We start from the raw sequence: 24,371 nt of genomic DNA, 5'->3' as shown, positions 1-24,371 counted from the left end.
TAGGCATACAGGGAAGCAATTTAAAAATTAAGTTTATTAATTTTGTTTATGTTGAAATTTTTTATTTCTAGTTAATAATTAAATTTGCTATTACTTCTAAAAAATTGCGCTCTATGGGTTAAAAAAATTGTAATTTTTATTAAATTTATTATTAATTTTTGTGTTTTGCAAGTGTATCATGGCTTTCGCATTGTTTCTTTAGAACATTTAATATAGTATAAGAAATTTGTTAAAAAATTGACAAAAGAAATTATTGTTATCAATTGGGTTAATATTGCATATACAAATTACAATTCGAATAAATACTCGGATATGAAAACTCAAATCTATTGCTTATTTCGAAATTTCAGCAGTTTAGAGAGTACAAATAAATTTTTAAAACCAATTATTATAATTTTATTTTATTTAGCATTTCGACTTTGATTGCCTCTTCGTAACTTTGATTATTTTTTGTTTAGCATTTAAACTCTGATTGTTATCACTGTGAATCTGTAACAACTAGGTCGTCATCGAACGTTCGATTACAGCTTGCCTATCAAAACCATCCCTTTATATATTACGTTAGAACTAAAGTTTTTGGCTCTATCTTGTAGGAAGGGAAAAATCACGAAAATATTACCTAATCAATTTGAAAAATCCGCTTTTCATATTTTAATTTCCAGTCTTTGTGTAGTTGAAATTCTGTGGCATTCAAATATTTTTTTAACTTTTGCCACAAAATTGTTTTAGAGCCTTCGAATTAAAGAATATAATAATTATTTTAGTTTTAGTATTTTTAGTAAATTTAGTAGTTTAAAATTAACGATAAATTAAATTTAAAGATTAATTTTTTACATTTTTTTTTTTTTTTGTGTGTTACAGGGCAAATAATAATTGGCAAACTAATTTTGCTTCAATTAGTAAATCAAATGAAAATTCACCGTCAACAAATAAAAAACAACGTGATTGTGGTGAATCAGTACGTGATAGTTTAGCATATTCATGTTTATTAAAAAATGAATTACTTGGTACTGCAATCGAAGATGTTAAAGCAGTTAGTGATGAAAGAAATGAAAATTCATATACACCAAGTGCTAAAAGAAGTTTATTTAAATATCATTCACCAACAAAACAGGTATGTGTTTAAGTGAAATTTTTATTCTATTTTATTAGAAAAATTTGTAAAAAATTAATATTAAAAACCATAAAGAATAATTCGTATTTTACGAGTTCTGATTAGGTAATTACTCTTATTTTGCCAGAAATTACCCATTATACTTTGTAATGAAAAAGTTGATTAATTTGATGAGCTTCCAACCGCACGCGCAGTCATAATTATTTACGTTTTTGGGGGTAATATGTGTTTTGTTCTGAATTTCGAGGCTTTAGTTGTTTTAAATTTTCATGTTAGAAATCGATTTTCTTATAAATTTGAAAATACACTTTGCATAATTTACTATTAATAAAACATAAAATGTCCTTTGATCTCTCAACAACAATATTTTTGCTATATATCAATGCAAAGAAAAATTTTCTCTAAATTTTAGTAATACTCGTAACATATACTGGTTGATTTTAGCTCACGATCACAACCATTCAAAAATTTTCAATTTTATTTAGTAAGAAAAGAGAATTGTTGTTCAACATTGTATTTATTTAATTTTAATATCATTTCATTGTAATTGATCAGTACAACTATGTCCAGTTTACCTTTATTGCAACGTGATTATTTCATAATTTGATTATACAATAAAAATATTTATTTTTCCCATATGAAAAATGATCGTTCTTGCAACGTGAAATCGTATAAATTTAATTAAATGGTCAACATTTTATATTTGCATTAAAATAAATAATCAAAAATCATGCGATTGTCAGCGTTTATATTTCAAATAAAATTCAACAATGTCAGTTTCTCTTTATAAATATGCTTGTTTATTGGAGAGAATAAAAAAAAAATTCCCATAGAATTATTGAATACAAGGTTTTTAGAATAAATATAGGCGGGTCAGGTTTATTTTTTTGCAAATATATTTATAAAAATTATTTTTTTTTTCGTTAATTTAAAAAAAAAAATATCAAAATAACATAAAATTAATTGATAACAGAACAAATTAAAATTAATGTCTAACTGATAACAAAAATTCAATTTTTATTTAAACATGATTAAAAAATTAAAAAAAAAAATTTTTTTGCAAATATTCCATTTTGTATATTTGTTTAAACACATGTGTACAGATAAATAATAATAATAAAATATTTTTTTTTTTATTTTCGCTAGTTCAAGGAAATTATTTTTGCTGTATTCTTTATAAGCTTTTATAATTTTTTTTTGTTTTGGTTTTATGCTGTTTTTGCTCTACTTTTATATAGAATAGAGAAATAGAAACTAGAGCACAATAGAAAAATTATAAAAACAAAAATATGTTCAGAGAAAAAAAAAATTGAAAAATAACGGTTATTTTTGATTAATTATATAATGTAGGTGGATGTATAGTTTGAGTTTATAATACCTTTCGGAAAAATTAGATTTTTTGGTTTGAAACTTGGATAAGTAATTGTAATCCCGTTTAGTATATTCGTATTTATAATTTGTTTGCAGTTGCTGCAATTAGGTTCTCTCAAACACCTCTTTTAGTTAGAAATGCCAGTAAATTTTTGTATGTAGTTATAAGTACGGTTTACAAATTGAGGCTTCAATACATTTTTTGTTTAAATACTTACTTAACATTACAATTTGATAATTTTTATTTTAATTAATTTCAATTCCAAAATATTTTGTTTTAATTCAGTGGTATAAGAAATTGTTGTCATCTTATGTAATTTTTACTAATTTAGTTAAAATTTAAAAATTTTTAAAACTTAAATAGATTATGTGTGCTGTTCAAATATTTTGGGAATTTGGGAGTGGTATTTTGTATGGAAATTCTAATAAAAACAAAATGAAGCGCAAGACTTAAATAATGACACTTTAAGGTTTGTATTTGTCCTATATAAATATGAAATCATCTATCGGATTAAATGTGTGTCATTGCTTCTCCTAACTGCTTCGATTTCTTTGTGTAGGCTAGTGTAGTTCGAAGTATTTTTAGTGTAAATTTAATTCATACAGAAATTATTAAATTATTGTTGCCAGTTACTGTCATACTATTTAAATTATATTTAATAGCACAATTTATGTGTATAATTGTAGCATTATGTTATATATGTATGCTATGAATAATAATATGATGGTCATTATTTTATACAATGTAATATTATTTACTTATCACGGGTTCTTTTTTTTTTTACTATAACCGTTTATATACATTTAACATAGTAAATAACAATATTATAAATAGTATTTCCCTCTCAAGTACAAGCAGTTTTCAATACCTAATTTATGTATGGAAGCATGTCTCCAATCTTATTTACTTGCCAGTATTATGTGCGAAACGAGGGTAAAATATCGTTATTACACATTTACTTTATAGTCTCTAATTAAAATCTTTGTGATTAAAATATATAGGCACATACAAACATATAAGTATTTTATAACATCATATTTAAAATATTTATATAGTGAGATTATAAGAAAAAATATAGAAAATTATAGTGAATTAAAATTATTTAAAAGTAAAGTACAACATAGAATAAAAATTAAAAATCATGAAAATGCGAATAACGGTTGGGGAGCTTTCAACCATAAAAATCAGTTAACCTTAAAATGAGGTTGGAGGGAGGGGACGAAACGAGAGAGAGGAGAGAAAATTATTTTAATTCTTTTCTGTATGCGTGTGGTTTTTTTTTTATTATTTTCTTTTTTCCTATATAGATAGAGGAAAATTACTGTCATAGTTCGGCTATTTACTGGCTATTTAATAAAAGTTCACCATATTTTTTTCATTTTAATGTTTATCTTTTTTTTTACTGTTCCGTCAGTATTTAAAGGGTTTTTTTTTTTCTTTTTGCTCATTTTTTTACCTTTTATATTGCATTTCACTTATTTGTATTCTTCCTGTCTCTGTGTTGTATTACATTACGACGGCTATCATTTATTTAGTTACAAACAACTGTTCTTCCGTCTTCCTCTTGTTCTTTTACTTTGCATTTATTTTTGTTGTGAGTTTTGGACTTGTGAATTATGTTTGCTCATATTATGTAATAAAAAAATTCACGATAGTGTAAAATAATTTTTTATTTTGCTTTGCTCTTTGTTTTTTTTTTTTATTTGGCATTTTCATTGCTTTTTACTGCTTTAATTAATTTTTTTCCTGAGTTTTTACTATAAAAATCTGAGATAAAAAAAAAACAATAACAGTAAATTTCCAATAATTACGGTTATTTGTTATTACATTATTTTTAGAGCAATAGAAGTTAAAAAATTTTAATTTTTAACAATAATCATTGTAAAATAGAAAAGACAATTTTTTATTTTAAGAATAAATTGATTAAGTTTTCAAATTAATTGATTATGCGAGGAAAACTTATGGGAAATTTTCTGTGGAAAATACAATGACCTGTAAAATACTTTATTTAATTTTGAAAAAATTTTTGTTGTTAATAAATTTTCTCATACCGATTTAAGAATGAATGCGAGCCGCAAATCCGAAATTTATTAAGTATATTTCCGGAATCGAGTGAATAATATTGAATAATTACGTTTTAGTATGATTTTGTTTTATGATGATATTAAAAATATTATTAGAAAGAGACCTACATATATATAGGTTAATAAAAGTGTCAAGTGCCCTTTTAATATTCTATTTAATTCAAAATCAAAATTATGAGAGCGTTCGAACTTTGTAATTTGGAATAATTCCTTAATTTTACAATTTTTTTTTTTCCTCCCCTCCTAGGAAGAGCATAGGGCTAGCACATGATATCATAGATAGCCGTGCCCTAATTGAGTCATAGACTAGTCTGCCGTAGAATTTTTGAAATATTATCTAAAGTTAAAAGGTTTTATACACTCATGATAAATTTCGAACAATTAAAAATAACATGATGTAAAATTGAATTTTGAATATACATATGTATGTATTTTAGACATCCACTGTATACCTAATATCTCAAATTCAAATTAATCACTTTACTGTACCCACGTTAGGTAAAAAACGAACACGTACTCGTATCTATAAAAATTTTAAGATTAGAGAAAAAATTGTATAAATTTTTATTTAATTCACAGTAATTGTAATACGTTGTTGTTATAGAATTAGATGTTTTAATTAGGCCACCACGTAAAATAAAGCGCAAATATAGATTAATATAAACTTACCGAAAATATTAATTATTACTTTGTAAAATAACCTGTAAAATTTTCGAATTATTTTTCACCTGCGTACTTCAATTTAACGTATAATACAAATGAATTTTAAAATACCTTCATAATAAAAATTTACTAATATTGCATACTATTTAGTTGATTCAGCCCATACTGATTTTCGTTATCTTTTCTAGATTTTCGTTTTTTATACACAAAAAAAAATTGTAATAAGGGTGAATTACTGATTATTTCAGTATACTGAAAAAAAATCCACTGTTATAGTAAAATTCATACTAAACATAAAATAAATTCTTGTTTAAAACCCAATTTTTATCTTTAGGTCTATAAGAAAATTGTATTTACATAATTTTCCATAAGACCAAATTAAATAAAACTTACCTTAAAAAAAAATTCTGTCTAAAGTGAAATACCTACCCCGATTATTTGAAAATACAAAAATGATAATAAAAAATTAAAAAAAACATGTAGATAATAAAGGTTGGGTGTATGAAAAAAAAAAAGACTCAAGTGCCAATATTTAAGGTGATTATTGTTGTTATTAAAATTGAGTATGTTTGTACATATTGAAAAAGCCAAGGGAAAACAAAAAAAATTATTCATGAATCATACGAAATTTTTTTTTTTTTTTTGGTTTTCTGTAAATTTGTATAAATATTTGATAATTAAAAAATTTTGTTCTATCCTCGTGTATTTTACACTTAGTAGTTAATATGACCACAAGTTTCTTCCTGCTATATACCATAATATTTTTATATAATTTTTGAACTCTTCAGAGCCGTTCCCATTTCATTATTCTCATTTTTATTTATTAAATTTCAAAATTATTTTCTTACAGTGCTTACAAAACAAAAAATATTAGAATTAATTAAGTAGATCGTGACTTTAGCAAGAATGAATTTTTACAAGTACATTTGTATATGCAATGTACAGGAAATATTTCAAAATGCGTAAAGGTGTTAATAAAAATTTTTTTTTCGAAATATGATGGAAAATTGCTTCTTTCTTTAAATTATGAATGAAAAACAAGTATTAAAATAAATAAAATAAACCAAACAAACTTAAGAAAATTTAAGTAAGCTAGAAAAAGTCAATAATTATAATAAATGCCTGACGCTATTTAGCAAATAGCAAATAATTATTTAGAATGCCATTTAATGTGTTATAATACAGGTGTTGATGTATATAAATTTGAAATTGGTATTTGTGTTGGCGTAAAAGCATAAAAATTAACAAAAAAAATTGCGTTAAATTATTTTCAATTTTAATTTTAAAATTGTATTCACTAAAATTGTGAAGGGTTAAAAAGGTTAATGAAGTTTTCATTATTATGTATTCAGTTTGTTTCAAGCTCTTGTATTTATACAACATCTAAGCATATTTTTAAGAAATTAATTTTATTCATACAATTATTAAATGTAAGGTGATTTATTGTCAAGGGAATGTATACGATAATATTGCAAAATTTAAATGTGTGTGTACTGATTTCCAATCAAAAATATTTCAATTGACTAAAGCAAGTACTTGCCTACTTTTAATAGTATATAGTAATCAAAATATTTAAACAAGTTTTTTTTGAATAATTGAACAAGAGTTAAAAAAAGAGTAATTGTGAGTTGTATTGCATTAAAATTGAATACGTACATACGCACACTTAACACTACAGTGCGTAAGTAAAGGCACAACAAACAAGAAAAAATTTAAATTATGCGTTTTATTTTCAACTCTTGAATTTAAACCTTGAATTAATTTAACAAAATGAATTAATTAAATGATAAATGATATTTTTTTTATTCCTTGAACTTTTTGTACCTATTTTTATAGTAGGTATGTACTTCTATTATGCAAACACGCGACAATATTGTGACTTGACACTAAAAATTGTGTGTATATAATAGAAATCATTTCTAAATTTTAATGAAAATCTTATGAATAATATTGTTAGTATTCGAGAATCATAAATAGGACAACCTATATTTAGATTCTCTTGAACTACGTAACAATATTCTCTGAGTTTGCTTTGAAAATGTAGATGAAAATTTGCCCGAATAACGAACAAAGCTGTTCAAATTTAGTGAAATGAATAGTATGAGTTAAAATTAATTACATCCAAAATATACTTTGTTAAAAAAAGTCGCCATAATATTTGCCCGGCAAATATTTTTAAATGTTAATGGAATAAACTGATTTTGATGGTTTAAACAGATTAAGCAATGGCATTTTTCAATTACAAAGCAGTTTATCGCAAAATATTTCATCTGTATGAGATTATGCTGCAAAATGTAACTTCACTTGCTACTCAAAATCATTTTACCTAATTTTACGTTCTATAATCTATATATAGTACAGGTCCTATACCATTTTTTGTATTGAGTTTTGTATTACAAACTCTTATTCACTAGTTAGAGCACATGGTACTCCACACAAAATTTTAATATTAAATATTTTATACATTTTTATTTTAATTTATTAAAATAATCATTTTATATGAGAATTCAAAAAAATTAATAAAACAAAAGATAAAATCATAAACTGACCACCATATTTTAAATTGAATTCAAACTGAAAATGAATTAAGCGATTAATTAATTTTCATTTCTCTTCAGTTCACTTTAAAAACGTTCTTTTACATACAAAAATACTTTCATTACAATTATGACAGCATATGGCATATATAAGTAAGTACATTAAATGTTCACTGTCCGGACGTTATGGTTTTTCAATAATAATTTTCATACTTATTGTTTCTTTTCGCTTTTATTCTATCAATACGAATACCACATCCGTACATTTACTGTTAATGGTCAGAGTTTCCATATATGCGATAGAATGATTATAAAAAATAAAATTATGGTTTAGTATAAAAATTTTTTTGTTGTTCTTGTCGTTGTTAACTTCATAATTGCTTCATATAAGTTTAGTCTTTGTCATTAGTTTTCTACAATCATCTTATTTTAATATAAAAAAAAAGTGATTTAAAAGAACAGAAGAAAAAAACTGGAACATAAAACTAAAATTACATTCCATGAATAATTCATAAATTAATTGTGTGATTTTTAGTTTTGCTTTGCGTTTGCTTATTCCACTGATTGTTTTTACCGCACATAATTCATACAAATTTTTTTCATACAAAAAGGAAGGAAAATTTGCGTTTTGCAAAAAACAAAAGAATAAAATCGGAATTAGATTTTTTATTTAAAAAAAAAAATAGAAACAATCTGTTCTCATTTTTTAATTAAATTAAATTAATTAATTTTCATTTCATTTCACTCATATCAGAGATTAGCAAGTTCTTCATTTATTAACATTAATATTTTCATCATTATTCAATTTTCATTATAAAAAAATTGCAATCAACAGAATTTTTTTGTTTTTTTTTTTTTTAATTCAATCGAAAACTATAAGGTAAACTGGGATTAATCTGAATTTGAGTTAAATTTAAGAAGTCAAATGTGAAAAATGGAGTTGAAACAGCCCATAGTATTACTGTTTATCTATAAAAATAATGAATGAAACTCCTATTTAATCAGAAAAAAAAATTGTTTTTGCACATTATCGGCTAATTTCTGGTTCGAAAACGTACTAGAATTGTATAAATTTCATGCCTGAAATTCCAAATCGTTCATTTTCTGAAATATTTGTTTTTTAAATCGCTATTGAGTTAAAATTTATCATTAAATCAGAGTTATAAAGCAGGTAGCATGTCATGTAAAATCCGCGTTTTCTTATTTAGTTTGGAAGAAAATTTCATGTAGTCCTGTGAAAAGACCATAAGTTCTAAGCTTCATAGTATAGCAATGGGATTTAAAACACATGGTTATAAAATGTAGTTCATGAAAAGTGACCCGCCAGGGACCTGTTGTTAAATTTCAATTTGTTTAAATTTTTATTTTACAAATTCGTTTACTTTTACCCCATCTAGCCTTATCTACATATAAATAATATTTTGGTAAATAAATTTAAAAATTTAAAGAGAATTTTAATATGTTTATGAAAATTTAAAGCACGCGAGCAACTAAGTAGTAAAATATTTTCTAAAATTAAATTAAACAGAAATAAAATTTCATTCTTAAAATATTTTTTTTTTTATTTTTAATTTAATCATTTAAAAATAAATAAAAATTTTTTATAAAAATATAAAATATAAAAAAAAAATGAAATTAATTCCATGAAATATTTCATGTCACTTACTATAAGATATATAAGACGGATTTTAAAAAATGTCGGTGAGATATTATAAATGAAGTTATAAATTGATTTCATGGTATTTGAACAATTTAATTAAGTACATATGTATATACGTACTTAAAAATTTGAGAGGAAAAGGCTGTTTTGATATTATAATTGCATTATGAATAAAATTGCATTAATGAATATACGATCTGTGCAGCCCTTCTTATTAATATACGATCTGTACAACCCTTAAATATTGCTTAAATTTTAAAAAAATTTTCATAAAAAGCAGCATTTTTCCGAAATTTTAATTGGTTATAATCATTATTTTTATAGTGCAATTAAAATATTGAATGGCTCAACTGTATTTAAGTTTTTAATATTGATAAGAACCAGATAAATTAGTCTAATCATATGGTGAATGATGATTATATACAAATCATGTGCTCTTTAATTAAGATAAACTAGTCAAATATGATAATATGTATAATAATAGCTTATACATGATAACAAATTCCGATTAATTGTATAATATGTATGTATAGATAAGAAATCAATGGTTTTATGTTTAGATAGTGTCGCTTATTAACCATTACCAAAAGCAATTTTTAATACATAATTTGATAACTATGTGAAATCTCAAAAAAAAATTTGATTTATGAATTTGTTATAAATTTTTTTTCAATTTTTATAATTGCTTGCCCAATGAATTTAAGGCCTTAATTATTTTAACTAGAATAATCTATAACTAGTTTTTTTTTGATTTAAATTTGATAATTTTCAGTTGCGAATAGAATTCCAATATGCCTTTCTTAAAAAATTTTTATACATTTCGAAAATTACATGGGGATCATTTAATTTTACATTAAATTGTGCTGAGTCGCAATTTTTAAAATAAGAATATTCGAATCACATATGACAATAACTGAGACTTGAATTTGATTTTATTAGTTTGGTATAATTGTGAAGGTAGCTCTTTATCTGAAAATCTGTTTCTTCATAACTTAAAATTCTCAAAGAGTTTCTGTAAAATTTTTGTAATGAAAAGAAAAATACAAAATGAATTCGTAACGTGGTATAATTTCTCGAGGTCAGAAAGATTGGACAATTTTATGAAAAAAAATTGTTCTTCGGGTGGAGGGCGCCATAAATGAAAATTTAACCCTCAAAATCCCAGTTGAAAATTTCCGTTTTTAAGGCTGTAAATTTAGACTATTTTAAAACAACTAAAAAAAATTAAAAAAAAAATTGTTAAAATTTTCACAACAGTGACCAATTGCTAAAAAATTGACCCTATAAAATTTTATTTTCTCATAATTTGAAAGATTTTAAGTTGGTCTTCAAATAACCTCTTAATAGTTTTTTTTTTGTGCGATGCCCCGTTTCAGAGATATTTCGGTTCTAAACTGGTCGGTTTCCAGGAAAAGTTATTGAATTAAATAATAAAATTAATTAAATTATTAAAAGCTTTAAAATAATGATTTAAAAATGGACACAATTAATTTAAATTTAAAAAATAAATAATTCGTAAACAAAACCTTTTCCTCTATATTTTTCCTAAACATTTTTTTTTCTAAAGTGTGAAAGGTTATTTGTTTTCTGGCCTTTCTTTTCTTTCCAACACTAAACGTTCGCTTTCTACAAAAAACAACAACGTAAATTTCTGAGAAAAAATCACCTGAAATGAGAAATTGTCTTGTCAAATTAATAGATAAATTGATTTTGTAAAAAAAACAAAAAAGCAAAAAACAATTTCTTCTATTTTATGTAAAATTCTGTACTTTATTGTTATGACAGGATACACACACATATTAATTAATTTTGACATGATTAATATAATGACATTATAACTATTGACAGCCTATTTAAAAAAAAAAACAAAACTCAAGTTCTAAATTTAAATATCAGTCAAAATTTTTTATAGCCAATTAAATTGATTTTCGAGGAGGTCATAAAATCAATTTTTCTTCATTAGGATCATTTCTAGCGTTTTTTTTTTATTTAATTTAATGAAGACTTATTTAATTTGAAAATATTTGGTATGTAATATTAAAGAATTTTGATATTGTAAATTTGTTTTTGATTAAATATCGAACCTGAAGAAATAAATATCTAAAATGAGTTCCAAGATTTATGGAGAAAAAAAGCTACACAAAATACTTAACAAATTCAAAAAATTTCAATTTTGATTTTAACCCTTACCTGGTGTTGCCAAAAATTTACATTAGAAGTAGATCCTTTACATTTAAAGGATCTTTTAACACTATATGGTACCAATTTTGTTGCAAATGCTCACGTAAAATTTTACTGTATTGTCGAGTGATGTTAAATTATGCGGTTGATATACAATTTCATAAGCTTTTAGTAGTTTTTTCTTAAATTCAGTAAAATTCATTCTGATATAACGCAAACTCTGCAATAGAATATTTATTTGGTATAAATAACTTCATTTTTTAAAAATTTGAGACTCCCTATAGAAGAATAATATCGTAATCGTAAACCTATATCGTAAATTATGAAATATGGCGGAAAAGAAAAAATTAGCCAAATTGAGATAAACAGAAATGACTAAATTAAATTCAAAAACTTGAAGCTTCATTTAAGGAAAGTGGAAAAAATTTGTAGCAAAAATTCAATTTTGTTCAATTACAAAAGTAATACAAGCTTATTAGGCACAAGAGATTTCCTGTCTGTTCTATTAATCCAAAATTATAGCTTTGATGACTTATAACATAATTGAGTTATATTAATGGCTTACTAATTGCTTTATTTAAGAAAATTTTAAATGTAATTAAAAGGGATTATAATAAATTTCTCCAAAAAGAAAAAAAAATAAAACAACTTTTTTCCCATATCTTATTAATTAACAGTAGTAGAAAGAAAACTGGAAGGGGAAGGCTATTTATCTATTATTAATTACATTATATTTAATTTTAATGAAGAGTTTAAATTTAAAATACTTACGAATATTATTTTTTTTTCTTCAATGAAAACTGGACACATCCAAAAAAAACCAACCGAAATCATTGAAGATTGACTATCAAAATATGTTGTGGAAGATGAAGAAAAAAAAAAAATTTTAAAATATCACCATATTTATTTGTTATGATAAATGATTACCTTGTTTAAGTATGAAAGCTTGTCAAAATATCTAAATATATTGAAATATAATAAAAATTACAAAAAGGTTTTGCATGTGCTTAAAGGAGGGGCAACAAAAATAACAGAATATAACAGTAATATTTTTTTCAAATTTAAATCTGTTAATGAACTATGATATTTATTTTATTGTTAGAAATTATGTGCCATTTTTCTATTAGAGAATAATATTTTTTTTTTTGGTTTTTATATTTTGATTGATTATGTCTATATTTCATTTTTATGTTAAAATTGTATATTGTATATGCCGTGTTATATGAAATCTTTAACCCTTTATGACTATTATCAATATAATAAGTAAAGTGCAAGGTGAATTTTAGTGAAGAGCAACTGACTTTTTATACATATATTATGAATTTCGAATGCTATTTAACAAAATTTTTAATAAATAATAATATTTACATCATTTTCATCCTCTACTTTTAATCGAAACAAGCGAAATCTTCTGTCGAATCAAGTTTGTTCTGAGAAAATCATTTGCCAAAGAAATGTCTAATAGAAAATTTCGATAATAAATTGATAGAATTTTCCCAAACATCACCTAAATTGAATCTTTTATGCACTTATAAAATTCACTCATGCAATTTAGGTTGCAACAGAAACTTTACTATTGCCTTCGCTTACACGAAACTAAGGTGACATAATTCAGTCACAAGTACTTTCAATTTGTTAACTGGGAAATTTCGTTTGAGATTTTAGAACAATAAAGAAAGCAGAGTGCATTTTTTATTGATCAACTGAAAAATATGGCTTTCATAAATCTTTATGCAGATATATTGGATATACTTATACGTTTTTGGCAAATGTTTTGCAATATTTGTAATGTATTCAAGGGTTAAATAACTTTTGTTATTGGGAATAAATGATTGTATTTTGTCATAATCAATACATAAAAATTTTCTCAAATAATGTCATTATATGTAAGTTTTTTCCTGGTTTTTTTTTTTTTGTTTTTTGGTCAATAAGAATAATAGATGACATGGAAATTGATAAAACCTTTAAATTTTTCCCTTGTATTTATAAACAAAATGATAATTATTGAATACAAAGCTAAAAATATTGTTTCTATTATAAGTAAATACGCACTTATGTAAATATTGTGAAGGCAAATGTGTTTATGTTTTAAGAGCAAGTTTTTATTTTCATTTATTTAAAGTTTAATTCTCTAATAAAACTGCTACTTTGCGGGCTTAGCGTTATTACCAATAAATGTTCCTGGTTGACATTCTAAAATGTCTAATAGCGAATTGTTAAAGTCATCCCATTGTAATATTTTACAAGTGAGTGTTTTGAGAAACACACTTTTTTACGTCAATCATTTTGACAGTTTTTCTTTTTTGTATAATTCTTATAATTTCATTTTTCAATTTAATCAATAATTTACTTAAATTACTTGTACTCTTTTGTAATTCAATTGAATTTTTTTATTTTATTTGCAATTTTTCAACAATAAAATAAAATAAACCCAATGAAATTTTAAAATATTTTTACAATAATTTAAAAATGCATTTTTTTTTTCATGTCATTTTTCATTCTTGTATACAATGGCATGCATTAAATTTTATGACACTTGACGCATTGTCACTAATTTTTTCATTTACATACTATTGTATAATTCAATGTGTATGAGTTTAATTTTAAAATTCCTTTTCTGTTCTAATTAAAAAATTTCAATAAAAGTTTTATACGCTTTCGAATTTTAAAATTTTATAAATTTAATCGGTTTAAAAATATTATAATAATTCGGTGTTTAATGTTTTAGCAGGCATATTAATGCTTGAATTTAATTTATACCGAATAATGGGGAGCTGTTGTGGGATTTTCTTTATAGATTTTCCTTAGATTATACCATTGCGTAAATCAGTTACAGTTATAAATAAAATATAACAAATTGTTGAAGTAGTTATTTTCAAAAATTTTGCATTTTATTATTTTGTTGCATTTGAAACTAAATCAAAATTCGATTCGCTCAATCACTTGGACACCATGAAATTTCTTTGATTATATTACAACTTATGTAAGTCAAATTTGTTCTTCACATTGTTCTTGTAGCATTCTGATTTCATTCATTAGCGATATTTACAGTTCTACGAAATATGTGATTATTGGCACTTGGGAAAATAATTATTACTTCAGCAAAAGCTATTATCTCTGAATAATTAATTTGATCGATTTCAATACAAAGGGGGCAGGTATAGGGCATAATAAATAATTGAATTAACTGATTTAGCACACAATAAATAATTTGAATGACTGAATGGACTGCAAAAAGCTAATCGAAATAGTAATTTAAATTAAGTTTGAATTTCACGATTTTAAAAATAAAATCTTAAATCACGCTTTCAATTTCCAATTATCCTAGAGTTGCATTGAAAAATGATAAAAACAAACTAAGTGCACAATTGTACTTAGTTTGTTTTCATAATATTTCAATGCAAGTAAAATGTTCAGTGCACTGCTAAAGCAGCAAAGTTCATATTTAAAAGAGAGAAATAACAAACAAACAAAAAAATGTCATGATAATGCAATTATCATGATCTGTTTTTGATGAAAAGGGAATCATAATTTCTCATCATGTAAAAAATCATATTTTCTACAGTACAAAAATAAGAGAAAAAACAAAAAAAAACAAAAACAAAGTGATCCGTAAAAGGGAAGTTTATTGAACTTTTGTCGGTGTACTCTACGATTTTTTTTTGTATTTTACTACTGTTCCAATAGTATTCCACACAATTACATTTTAATATTTTTTTTTAAAAAGCAAACACAAGCACTTAATGTCAGCTTTGTATTATGGATTGAAAAAGTTAGTATGTAGGTTTTTATTATGGTCTGGTCATTATTCATGAGATCTGGTGATAATTTTATTTTTATATTTTTCTTTTTTATTCTACTCCGTTTTTTCAACTAAGTATGCTTATAGTTAGACACTTTCATAACAAAAAAACTAAGTAACTTGTTAAAAATTATGATGATGTGCAATGAAAAATTAAAATGTTACCAAATCAAAACACAAAAAAAAAATGCAGTTGATCAAAATCGGGGTTTGTAAAATAGTATATTTCCTTTTAAAAATACAAAGTTTGGATCTTAACAACGAAAACGGTGTACGTATTGAAATAATTGTCTCATTATTACCGTGTAATGTTGCATAAGCTTAGGAGCAAATTGGAAATAAAAATTGAATTAATTCAAGTTATTTAAGGAAAGGCATGTGGTTTAATTTATATGTGGTTTAATTATTTATAAAGTTTGATGAAGGTTGTAATATCGAAAAAATAGCTGACTGAAAATTTGAACTATAAAACTCGGCACGTATTAGGGGGTAGAAATTAATTTTATTCCATTAAATTAAGATAATTATCGAAATATGTTAATTTTTGAAGTTTTAAGTGCATATGAGTTGCCATATAACAGACAAAATATTCCAGAAATTTAATAAGATTTTATATGAATTAAAGCGGCTAGGTTAGATAGGGTAAATTCAAAATCTTGCTATTCATTAATAATTTCACTATGTCAAATAATAATAAAAGAAACGAGCCATCACCTTCCTGCATTTGCTGAATTCGCTATAGAATAATATATCAAAGTTAGTTAAGTTATCAAAAATTTGTATTTTCAACATTTACAGGGGCAATGAACTTGATAAGTTGGTAAAAATTTGATGCCAGAGCATTTTTATTCTGAATTTTGGTAAACGGATAATAAAAATGAGGCACACTGGCTCATTAAGTAAAACTTTTTTTATTTTTTTTATTCCGGCTACGTTGCTGAGAGTAGCATAGGGCTGGTACACAATATTTTAGATAAACATGAACACTAGTTTCTTAAGTCATGAGTGTTTACTAGGTAGGTGACGAACCTACCGTATAGTTTTATGACGTTTTCTAAAGTGAGACTCTATAAAACTATTTTATGCAGCATTTTATTTTGGAAATCTGCTTAAAAGTAAAACTGTGAAAAATAAAGGAACAAGTTATTTTTTTTTAATTTTAAATTATTTTAGAATCATTGACGTGGAAATTCATGGTATTTTTCATACATAAAATACAATTGAATTTTCATTTTTAAAAAATGAGTATATGGTTGAAAAGCAGACAGAATGACTGAGTCAACGTTTTGAGCTCTGAATTTATAATTGTTGTCTTTAAAAACAAAATTTCGAAATTTATTAAAATTCAATTCTTTTGAAATATTGTTATTCTATATTAAATGCAATTTCTGTTTTTTTTTTGTTATAATTTTAATCACTCACGATTAAAATCGCTGAAACATTAAAAAATGAGGAAAGTTTTAATGGTCTTGTTAATATTTTTTTTCTTTTATATTTTGCAAATAAATGAACTGCTTAACTTTTCATTACTTTGTGTCGTTCTTAGTTTTATTGCTGTTTTTAATTTCGAATTCATTGTAATTTGACTAATGAATATTAAATTTTTATTTTAACCATTATTTTATTTTAATCTGGATAGCTTGATAACTAATTTTTTGGTCATTAACTCTTTTCCTAAATTAATGGAAAAATTTTGATTTCAATTTTTGTTTGTTTTGCACCACTCAACATACCAAATGATCAAAATTAAATATTTATTTAGTAATTTAAAAATTTGAAAATAAAAGATTTTAAGTACTCGTAGTTTACCAATTTCTAAAATTTATTTTTAAAATACTCCTTTATTTTCTAGAAAAATTTATGCAAGAAAATGAAATTTTTTTCTCAGTGTTTAAGTACATTGCAAATATTTGATTTCACTATTTTCTTTTTTTATAATTAATAGAGGAGTACCATACGCATAATGTTATTGATTTTATTAACTTTAAGTTCCAAGATTGTAGTTCAAACAAGCAACCTACTTACAAGTGGGTAGATATTTAAACAAATATTTTTTTGTAATATAATTAATTTTTGTTATAATATACTGAAAAAACTGGTCATTATTTTGGTAGCCAAAAAACATAACTACAACTGTATATCTGAATTAGCAATATTTCTGCCTCCATATTGAACATAAATTTATTCTGTAGTAATATACATATAGCTGATTTGTGTCATATAAAATATACATAGTTAGATTTTATGACTACATTTTCAGTTGACCTCCTGAGATTCTTTGTATGTAGATGATGAAGAAACAGATGCAGTAATATTTTTTTTTGAATGTAGTAATCTGCCAGTAATGTGAATTGTTGTATTCCGTGAATTGAGTTGAAAATGCATTAACAAATAATGTGTTTTAAATAATCAATCTTCTTTCTATTTTTTGAAGGAATTTATGCCAATACTACTATATTAAACCCGTTTTTTTAATTCCTTATTCAATTTATTCAATTATGTACTTTATTTTCGAAAATTATTCCATTTTATGCATTTATGTGTCTTGCTTTTAAAAGCATAAGTATATAAAAAGAATTAGGTTAATAAGTTTTTGTACGAGTATTTTAAAGGTGTACATACATACATATATGATACATATAATCATTTATTGCTCTAAATTTAAATTAAATTAATTCTATTTAATGTCTAATTAACACTTTAAAAATCACTTTATTTTTAAAATTAAAAAATTAATAAAACAAAAACCTTTTTCATTCAAAACCACAAAATTGAATTTTGATTGAAAGGCGGCTGCTCGAAAACAACAAAGGCAAAATAAATATTGAAATTTTATTTACATTTTATTGAATCAAAATGAAATTTTTAACAGTTGTACAAAAAATTAAAAAACTGACAGTAAATACAGGTAGCGAAAACTATTAATTGACACGATCGGTGTAAAAATCATTAAATTATGCTCTACCCATATATAAAAATTATGCTCCCCTTTTTTTTTTGTTTGTTTTTTTGTGTGTATGTTACGCTAAAATCTATACCTGAATATCATAATTAGACAAAATATTTTTTTATAGATCTATGTAACGCATGAATTTCAAACATATTTTATTCAATTTCCGCTATCATCAATATAGTCTTGTTATATAGAGAGCAAGACCTTAATAAAAAAAAATATAATATTAATAACAAGTCTTGTACCCATCTCGGACTCATATTTATTATTCTAATTTCGATTTTGTGTTGTTGAAACATTGCTAATCGATTGATTTATTAAATAATCGTAAGAGAAAAAATCGAATTATAAAAAAAATTGCATACTATAAAGGGAGAGTATTGTTTTCTTATAGAATTTTAAGAATTAAAATTCTATAAGAAAACAAATTCAAAAAAAACTTAGAGAGATATCGAAAAATCGACAAACTCAATTGAAATTGTGTTAACTGAATATTACATTAAATCATGATTATTCGATTCTTTGACATATTAGTTCTAAAATTGAAAATAATTTTCATAATTTTGTGCATCATTTCCATGAAACTTATGACAATACTTATAATGCTTATAATAATTGCATTAATTTTTGAAATTACGTGCAGAATATTGCTTATATACTGACCTCACCACATTAATTGTCTTTTTAACAATCGACAATCGCCGAGTTTCGCTCATTCTCAATTCGTGATAAAAAAACTACAATAAAATTTTCTAATCGTGATAATGTTTTGTGGCCGACATGGTGGTGGTGAATTTTAATATAAAATTTTATTGATTAACTTAATTAACTATAAGATATAGTGCTTGGGTTTTGGTTAATTTTTTTTCATATTAATCAATTGTAATATAAAAATTAAGTTAATTTATGTTGAGAACAATAATTATTCGCTGATTTTACCCTAATTTAAATTTGCTACTGTGCATTTTATTTTAATAAATAAAATTCAATCAAATTTCTTATTGATTCAATATTATTTTATATTTAATTTTATTTAAACAAAGGTGTGGTTGATTTTGATTTTAGGGTATACATTGTAAGAAAAAAGATTTTTGTATAATTTGATTTTTATTGATTTTAAAATAAAAATAATCATAAATTAAGAAATCTTTTCATTCTTTAAATAAAATAAATCGTAAATTTTTTCTTTTAAAAAGAAAATTTATTTGTGATTTTGTTTACATATAAATTAGTTCAAATCGTAAATAATTAAAGCACAAAATAAATTTTTCTTTAATTCATAAATTAATTTCATTGTTATAAATAAAGAACAAAATTTTTGTAATAAATATGTAGGCTTCACCAATTTTTTAAAAAAACAAATAAATGTTTGATAGTTTTCGGTTAATTTTCATTATTAAGTAAAATTGGTTCAAATGGTAAAATGTGGCGATTTTCCAGTTTTATTTAATTTCTTCGGGATACTATATTATAGAACATAATATTTCGTACGAAAACATGTAGAAATTTAGTTTTATATAATTTCTAATTTAAATTAGCGAATTTTTTTTAACTTCCATTCTAAGTTACCTCAATAAATTCAAAAAACTTAAGTATATAAATATATAATATGCTATAGATTTAAAAATAATTGCAGATTACAATGCAATTTTATTTGTCAATTCTCAGAAATGATCATTATATACAATGATATTAAATTCTATTTCTATATAATTACAAATTATAATACAATTTATTATGAAAACATGATTTTTTTGCTTACGTAATATTTATTACAAGTGAAAATAAATATTAAAATTAAAAATAATTACATAGCAGACTCTTATTAATTGCAATTTCATTATACATTTTCTTTTAATTCAATATGATAATTTTGTGGCATAAAACACGTTTTAATTCAAAATTAATTAACATAATTAAGCTTAAAAATATAAAAATTAATTAAAATCCAAATTTGTTATTAGAAAAAAAAAAATAATGTTATATGGCATTTAAACGGTTACAAACAGAGTTAGTGAGAGCTTTAATAAGATAGGTTTTGTTAAGAAATATTTTTCTAGATTTAATCTACAGAAATATTAATGGCATCGGTATTATAACTAATTATACAAACACAATGTGCAGTTCTTTATATTTCTTATTAATTCGTATAAGATTAACTAATGGAAATATCTTCATACAACTGCAGAACTGATGGATCACGTAATTATAGTAACGAGCCAAGACATAAAAATTAAAAAATATTTCTCCTCGGGTTGGACTCGAACTACCGCTTTCTACACGGACGCCGGCAAATTTTTCTTCACATTACTTTGTATACTGTAATCTACATGATTACTAAGTTTTGTTTACCTATAGCATTGGTAAATATTGCAATAAAAAAATAATTACCTTTCATAATAAAAATGTTGGTATAAGATTGGAAATAAGATTGTAATTTTATTGTGTTTTTTAAAGAAAAATTAATTAAATCTATAAGAACTAGTTTCTAGCCAATTCAGTTTAAAATTTAGCACGCACTTAATAGATTTTAATATCTTCAAAATTTCTGAATAAAGATTAAAATTTGATAAAATATATTGAGATTTACAGAGAACTCGAATTTTAAGCGACAAAACTAAACTTAAAGAGTTTCTGCTTGTAACAATTGTGCTTAATTAACAATTTTACTTAATTATAGATGCAAGATCTATAAATGCATTAAAATATATATTAATTTATATTTCAATAATAATAATATTATAAACCACCAATATGAAGTTTCGTAACGATTATAAATAAAATTTCTGTATGAAAGCCGCATATCTACAACCACTAAATTACTGAAAATCAGTGTTTTTTAATAATAATATTTTTTTCTTGTATAAAATTAAAGAAATTAAAATTTCTATTACTTGAATAACAGGTTTTTACCTCTACACCATATAAAATTTTTATTAAATATTTTTCTATAAAATTTTATTGAGTAATGAAGAAAAAAATTACTAACCTGATCAATATAAAAATTTATTTTGTAAAGTTAGTCTAAGCAATAAAGTAAATAAAGTCGGTCAAAGCAGACTGAATTATACCCTGCACCTTGATAATCTGAGTATAAAAACTTATTTTTGAAATATTTAAACGATTGTATGGCAGCTACTAAATGGATTAAATGTGAAAGTTTCGAATTATTTTCCTAACTAGTTTTTGAGCTATCATGCAATCGGGCGGATGGACCCATTGACGAAGGAACAAACATATCTCAAACAACGCAGAATTTTACACTAAGCAAAAATATATATACACGTTCATATCGCAAATGACTCTTTAAAGTGGTTATAAACTCCGTACCAAAGTTAATATACTCTTTATGAAGATGCTGAGTACAAAAAGGGATAATCCTATGCTTGTTTCAAAAATTATATTTTGTAAAAATACTGGGACATTTTATTTACGATTTAATAAAATCTAAAATTACTTTGTAATTTATTAGTAATTTCAAATAATCAAATGCCTTCTTACTTAAGAAAAATTTAATAAATCTTGTCAATTCACGCGTATGTATTTAACTGATTCCCCATTAACCGTTTCAGTAAATATTCTGTTCAATAATGCTTATTAATTCAGTTCATAAATTGCGAAGCAAATGATTCGAATGCCGATAATGCTAATTTGTACTTTATATTCTAATTATTGAACATTTTAATTATCTTCACGTTTCTATTTTAATAATTCTATTAAATTGAATTTATAAAGAATTTCTGTAATAAAATTCTATGAATCGCCCTATTTTTAAATGTGCATGTATATAAACTTATTGAAAAAATAATGTATCGCAAGTCTACCATATTTGACGTTGATATAAAGAGAAATTTTTCCAAATAATGATAACGTTTACGCGCGATCATAAATTTTATATGCACTTTTCTCCTAAACTGAATAACTCGCGACTAATATTTTTCTTTTTCTCTTGTTTTTTTTTATTACAAAGTTCCAATTAAAGTATTAAAACTTGTTAGATATATTAGAAATTTTTTTAGTAGTTATTCCGTGGTGCTTTACTTATACTTTCATATAGTGTTAAAACTATAAAAGTATATGACTATTTTAGGTACAACTTGCTAGTGAATGTAATGTGTACAATCAGTATTACAATTAGTTTAACATGGAATTGCACTTAGAGAAGAAAACAAAAACATAGCAAATTTGTATCAAATCATTGTTTTTAAAGTAGCACATTTCGATTCAATTATATCATAATTGTTGCATACCTTAATGCTTATCGATGAGGGCTTAAAATATTTAAACCACTCACAAGAATGATCGGATTCGTCACCTAATAAGGTTTATTAATGTGAATAATTATATTTTTTTTGATTCTAAGACCTTTAATTGCTATAGTGTTTCGCTTTTAGGGAATTTGACAAAATTAAGATGACGGTTAATTGCCTATCTACCTGCTGTATTTTGTCCATTCTATATTGCAGTACTGAAAAATTACTAATTATTTTATTTGTGTTTGCGGAATTTAACAAATGTATGTAGGGAATATTGTACAATAATTTGTCAAAAAATGACAATTTTAAGATTTGTTAGTCTATAATTTTTATAGAGTATTTGTTAGTCTATAATTTTTATAGAGTATAAATTGTCTTCTACATAGGAATAAGTTCCAATCAAGATGCATTTAGGTGTACAATTCTTGCATTTTATGTTGAAAGATGTAAACGTTTTGTAACCAAACGGACGTAAGGACGGATTGGTTAAATTGAAAGTTGGATTGATAAGCCCGTTTTTGTTTTTCTATATTTCGTTCCAACAAATGTGTTAAAAAGTAATGAAATAGAAAAACTATTCCTTATAGGCTTTTTTAAAAATTTTTCTAATTTTTTATGATTTCGTTGCCGTTGTCTATTTTATGTGGAATTTGCTAGCTATATTTTCCTGTTTCTTGAGAAAAATATTGTTGGTGATATCACGGTTATTACTCTTTATATCGTAAATATGTATGTATCTTGTTAATGATATATGATGGTTGTATATGTGTATGTATAAATGTGTTTTTTAACAGTTTTTTTTTATAAGACAGTGTAAGAGATTAAGATTTTTTTATGTTAATTTTTTTTTTTTTTTAATTTTATTTGAAAAACGATAAAGAGACAACATTTGTGTTAGTTATTAAAGAAGTTAATTATCATTATAAATTCTCTAAAAGTCAAAATGTCACAGAACTTTTAATTTAAAATCTATAATACAGATGGCATAAAACATTTTTTTTTTTGTATTGCTTTTGAATTTCTATAGATTTTGCTTTTCTTTTGCGGCTTATGCTAATTTCTTTAATTTATTATTAATATGTATATGATTTTATTGTGTTTTCAATATTATACTGTTATATAATATAATAGATTCTTATCCAATATTCTATTTTTTTTTAAATAAATTCAAAAATATTAAAAATTTTTATAGCATATAGTCGGTTTGAGTGCTACGCAATTAAGGGAGCAGAATAACCCAACAAACTAATATGAAATAATTAGTTTAATTTTTCGATTATTTAGCAGTAATCACATAATTTAGTGAAAGGATTTGAAATTCTACAAAATTATTTTTTCGGAAAAATAATCGAATAAAATTCTTAAAAGATTTTTCTTCAATCCTAACACCAAAAAAACATGTGTGTGCAAAACTGCATTTTTGAGAAATAACACCGCCAATCTTAAAGCAAAATCAGTCTTGTAGGCGTATAACAATTTCATTTGAATTTCTTAGATACAAGCACACATTTATGTTGAAAATTTTTCACACGCGAAAAATATATGAAAATAAAATTGAAATATCAAAACACAAAATCAAAATGAGAAAAAATTTTCGCAGTCTGATTTTCGTGAGATTTTTCAACTAAGATAATTTTGGTGATTGCAAATAAGTTGAACGCCTTTTTTTACTAATTTTCACCACACATTTTTATATTTTTACGATCTCTGATGCGTTTTTTCTTTATTTGTACGAGTATCTTATATTTC

The 24,371-nt window shown here is 23.8% G+C and overlaps 1 protein-coding gene across 2 annotated transcripts in view; it reads left to right on the top strand.

The window, feature by feature from the left end:
* Positions 1 to 24,371, top strand: part of LOC129611291 (fizzy-related protein homolog) — a 47,529-nt gene that overhangs the window by 9,773 nt on the left and 13,385 nt on the right. For both annotated transcript variants that reach the window (XM_055524358.1, XM_055524357.1), the window contains exon 3: positions 862 to 1,114. In XM_055524358.1, coding sequence (XP_055380333.1) covers positions 862 to 1,114 — 253 coding nt within the window. The remainder of the gene's footprint in view (positions 1 to 861; positions 1,115 to 24,371) is intronic.

This window comes from Condylostylus longicornis, unplaced genomic scaffold (genome assembly GCF_029603195.1).
Source record: "Condylostylus longicornis isolate FDR11 unplaced genomic scaffold, ASM2960319v2 ptg000049l, whole genome shotgun sequence".
Lineage (NCBI taxonomy): Eukaryota > Metazoa > Arthropoda > Insecta > Diptera > Dolichopodidae > Condylostylus > Condylostylus longicornis.
The sequence above is the reverse complement of the archived record's forward strand: the minus strand, read 5'-3'. Positions and strand labels throughout refer to the sequence as shown.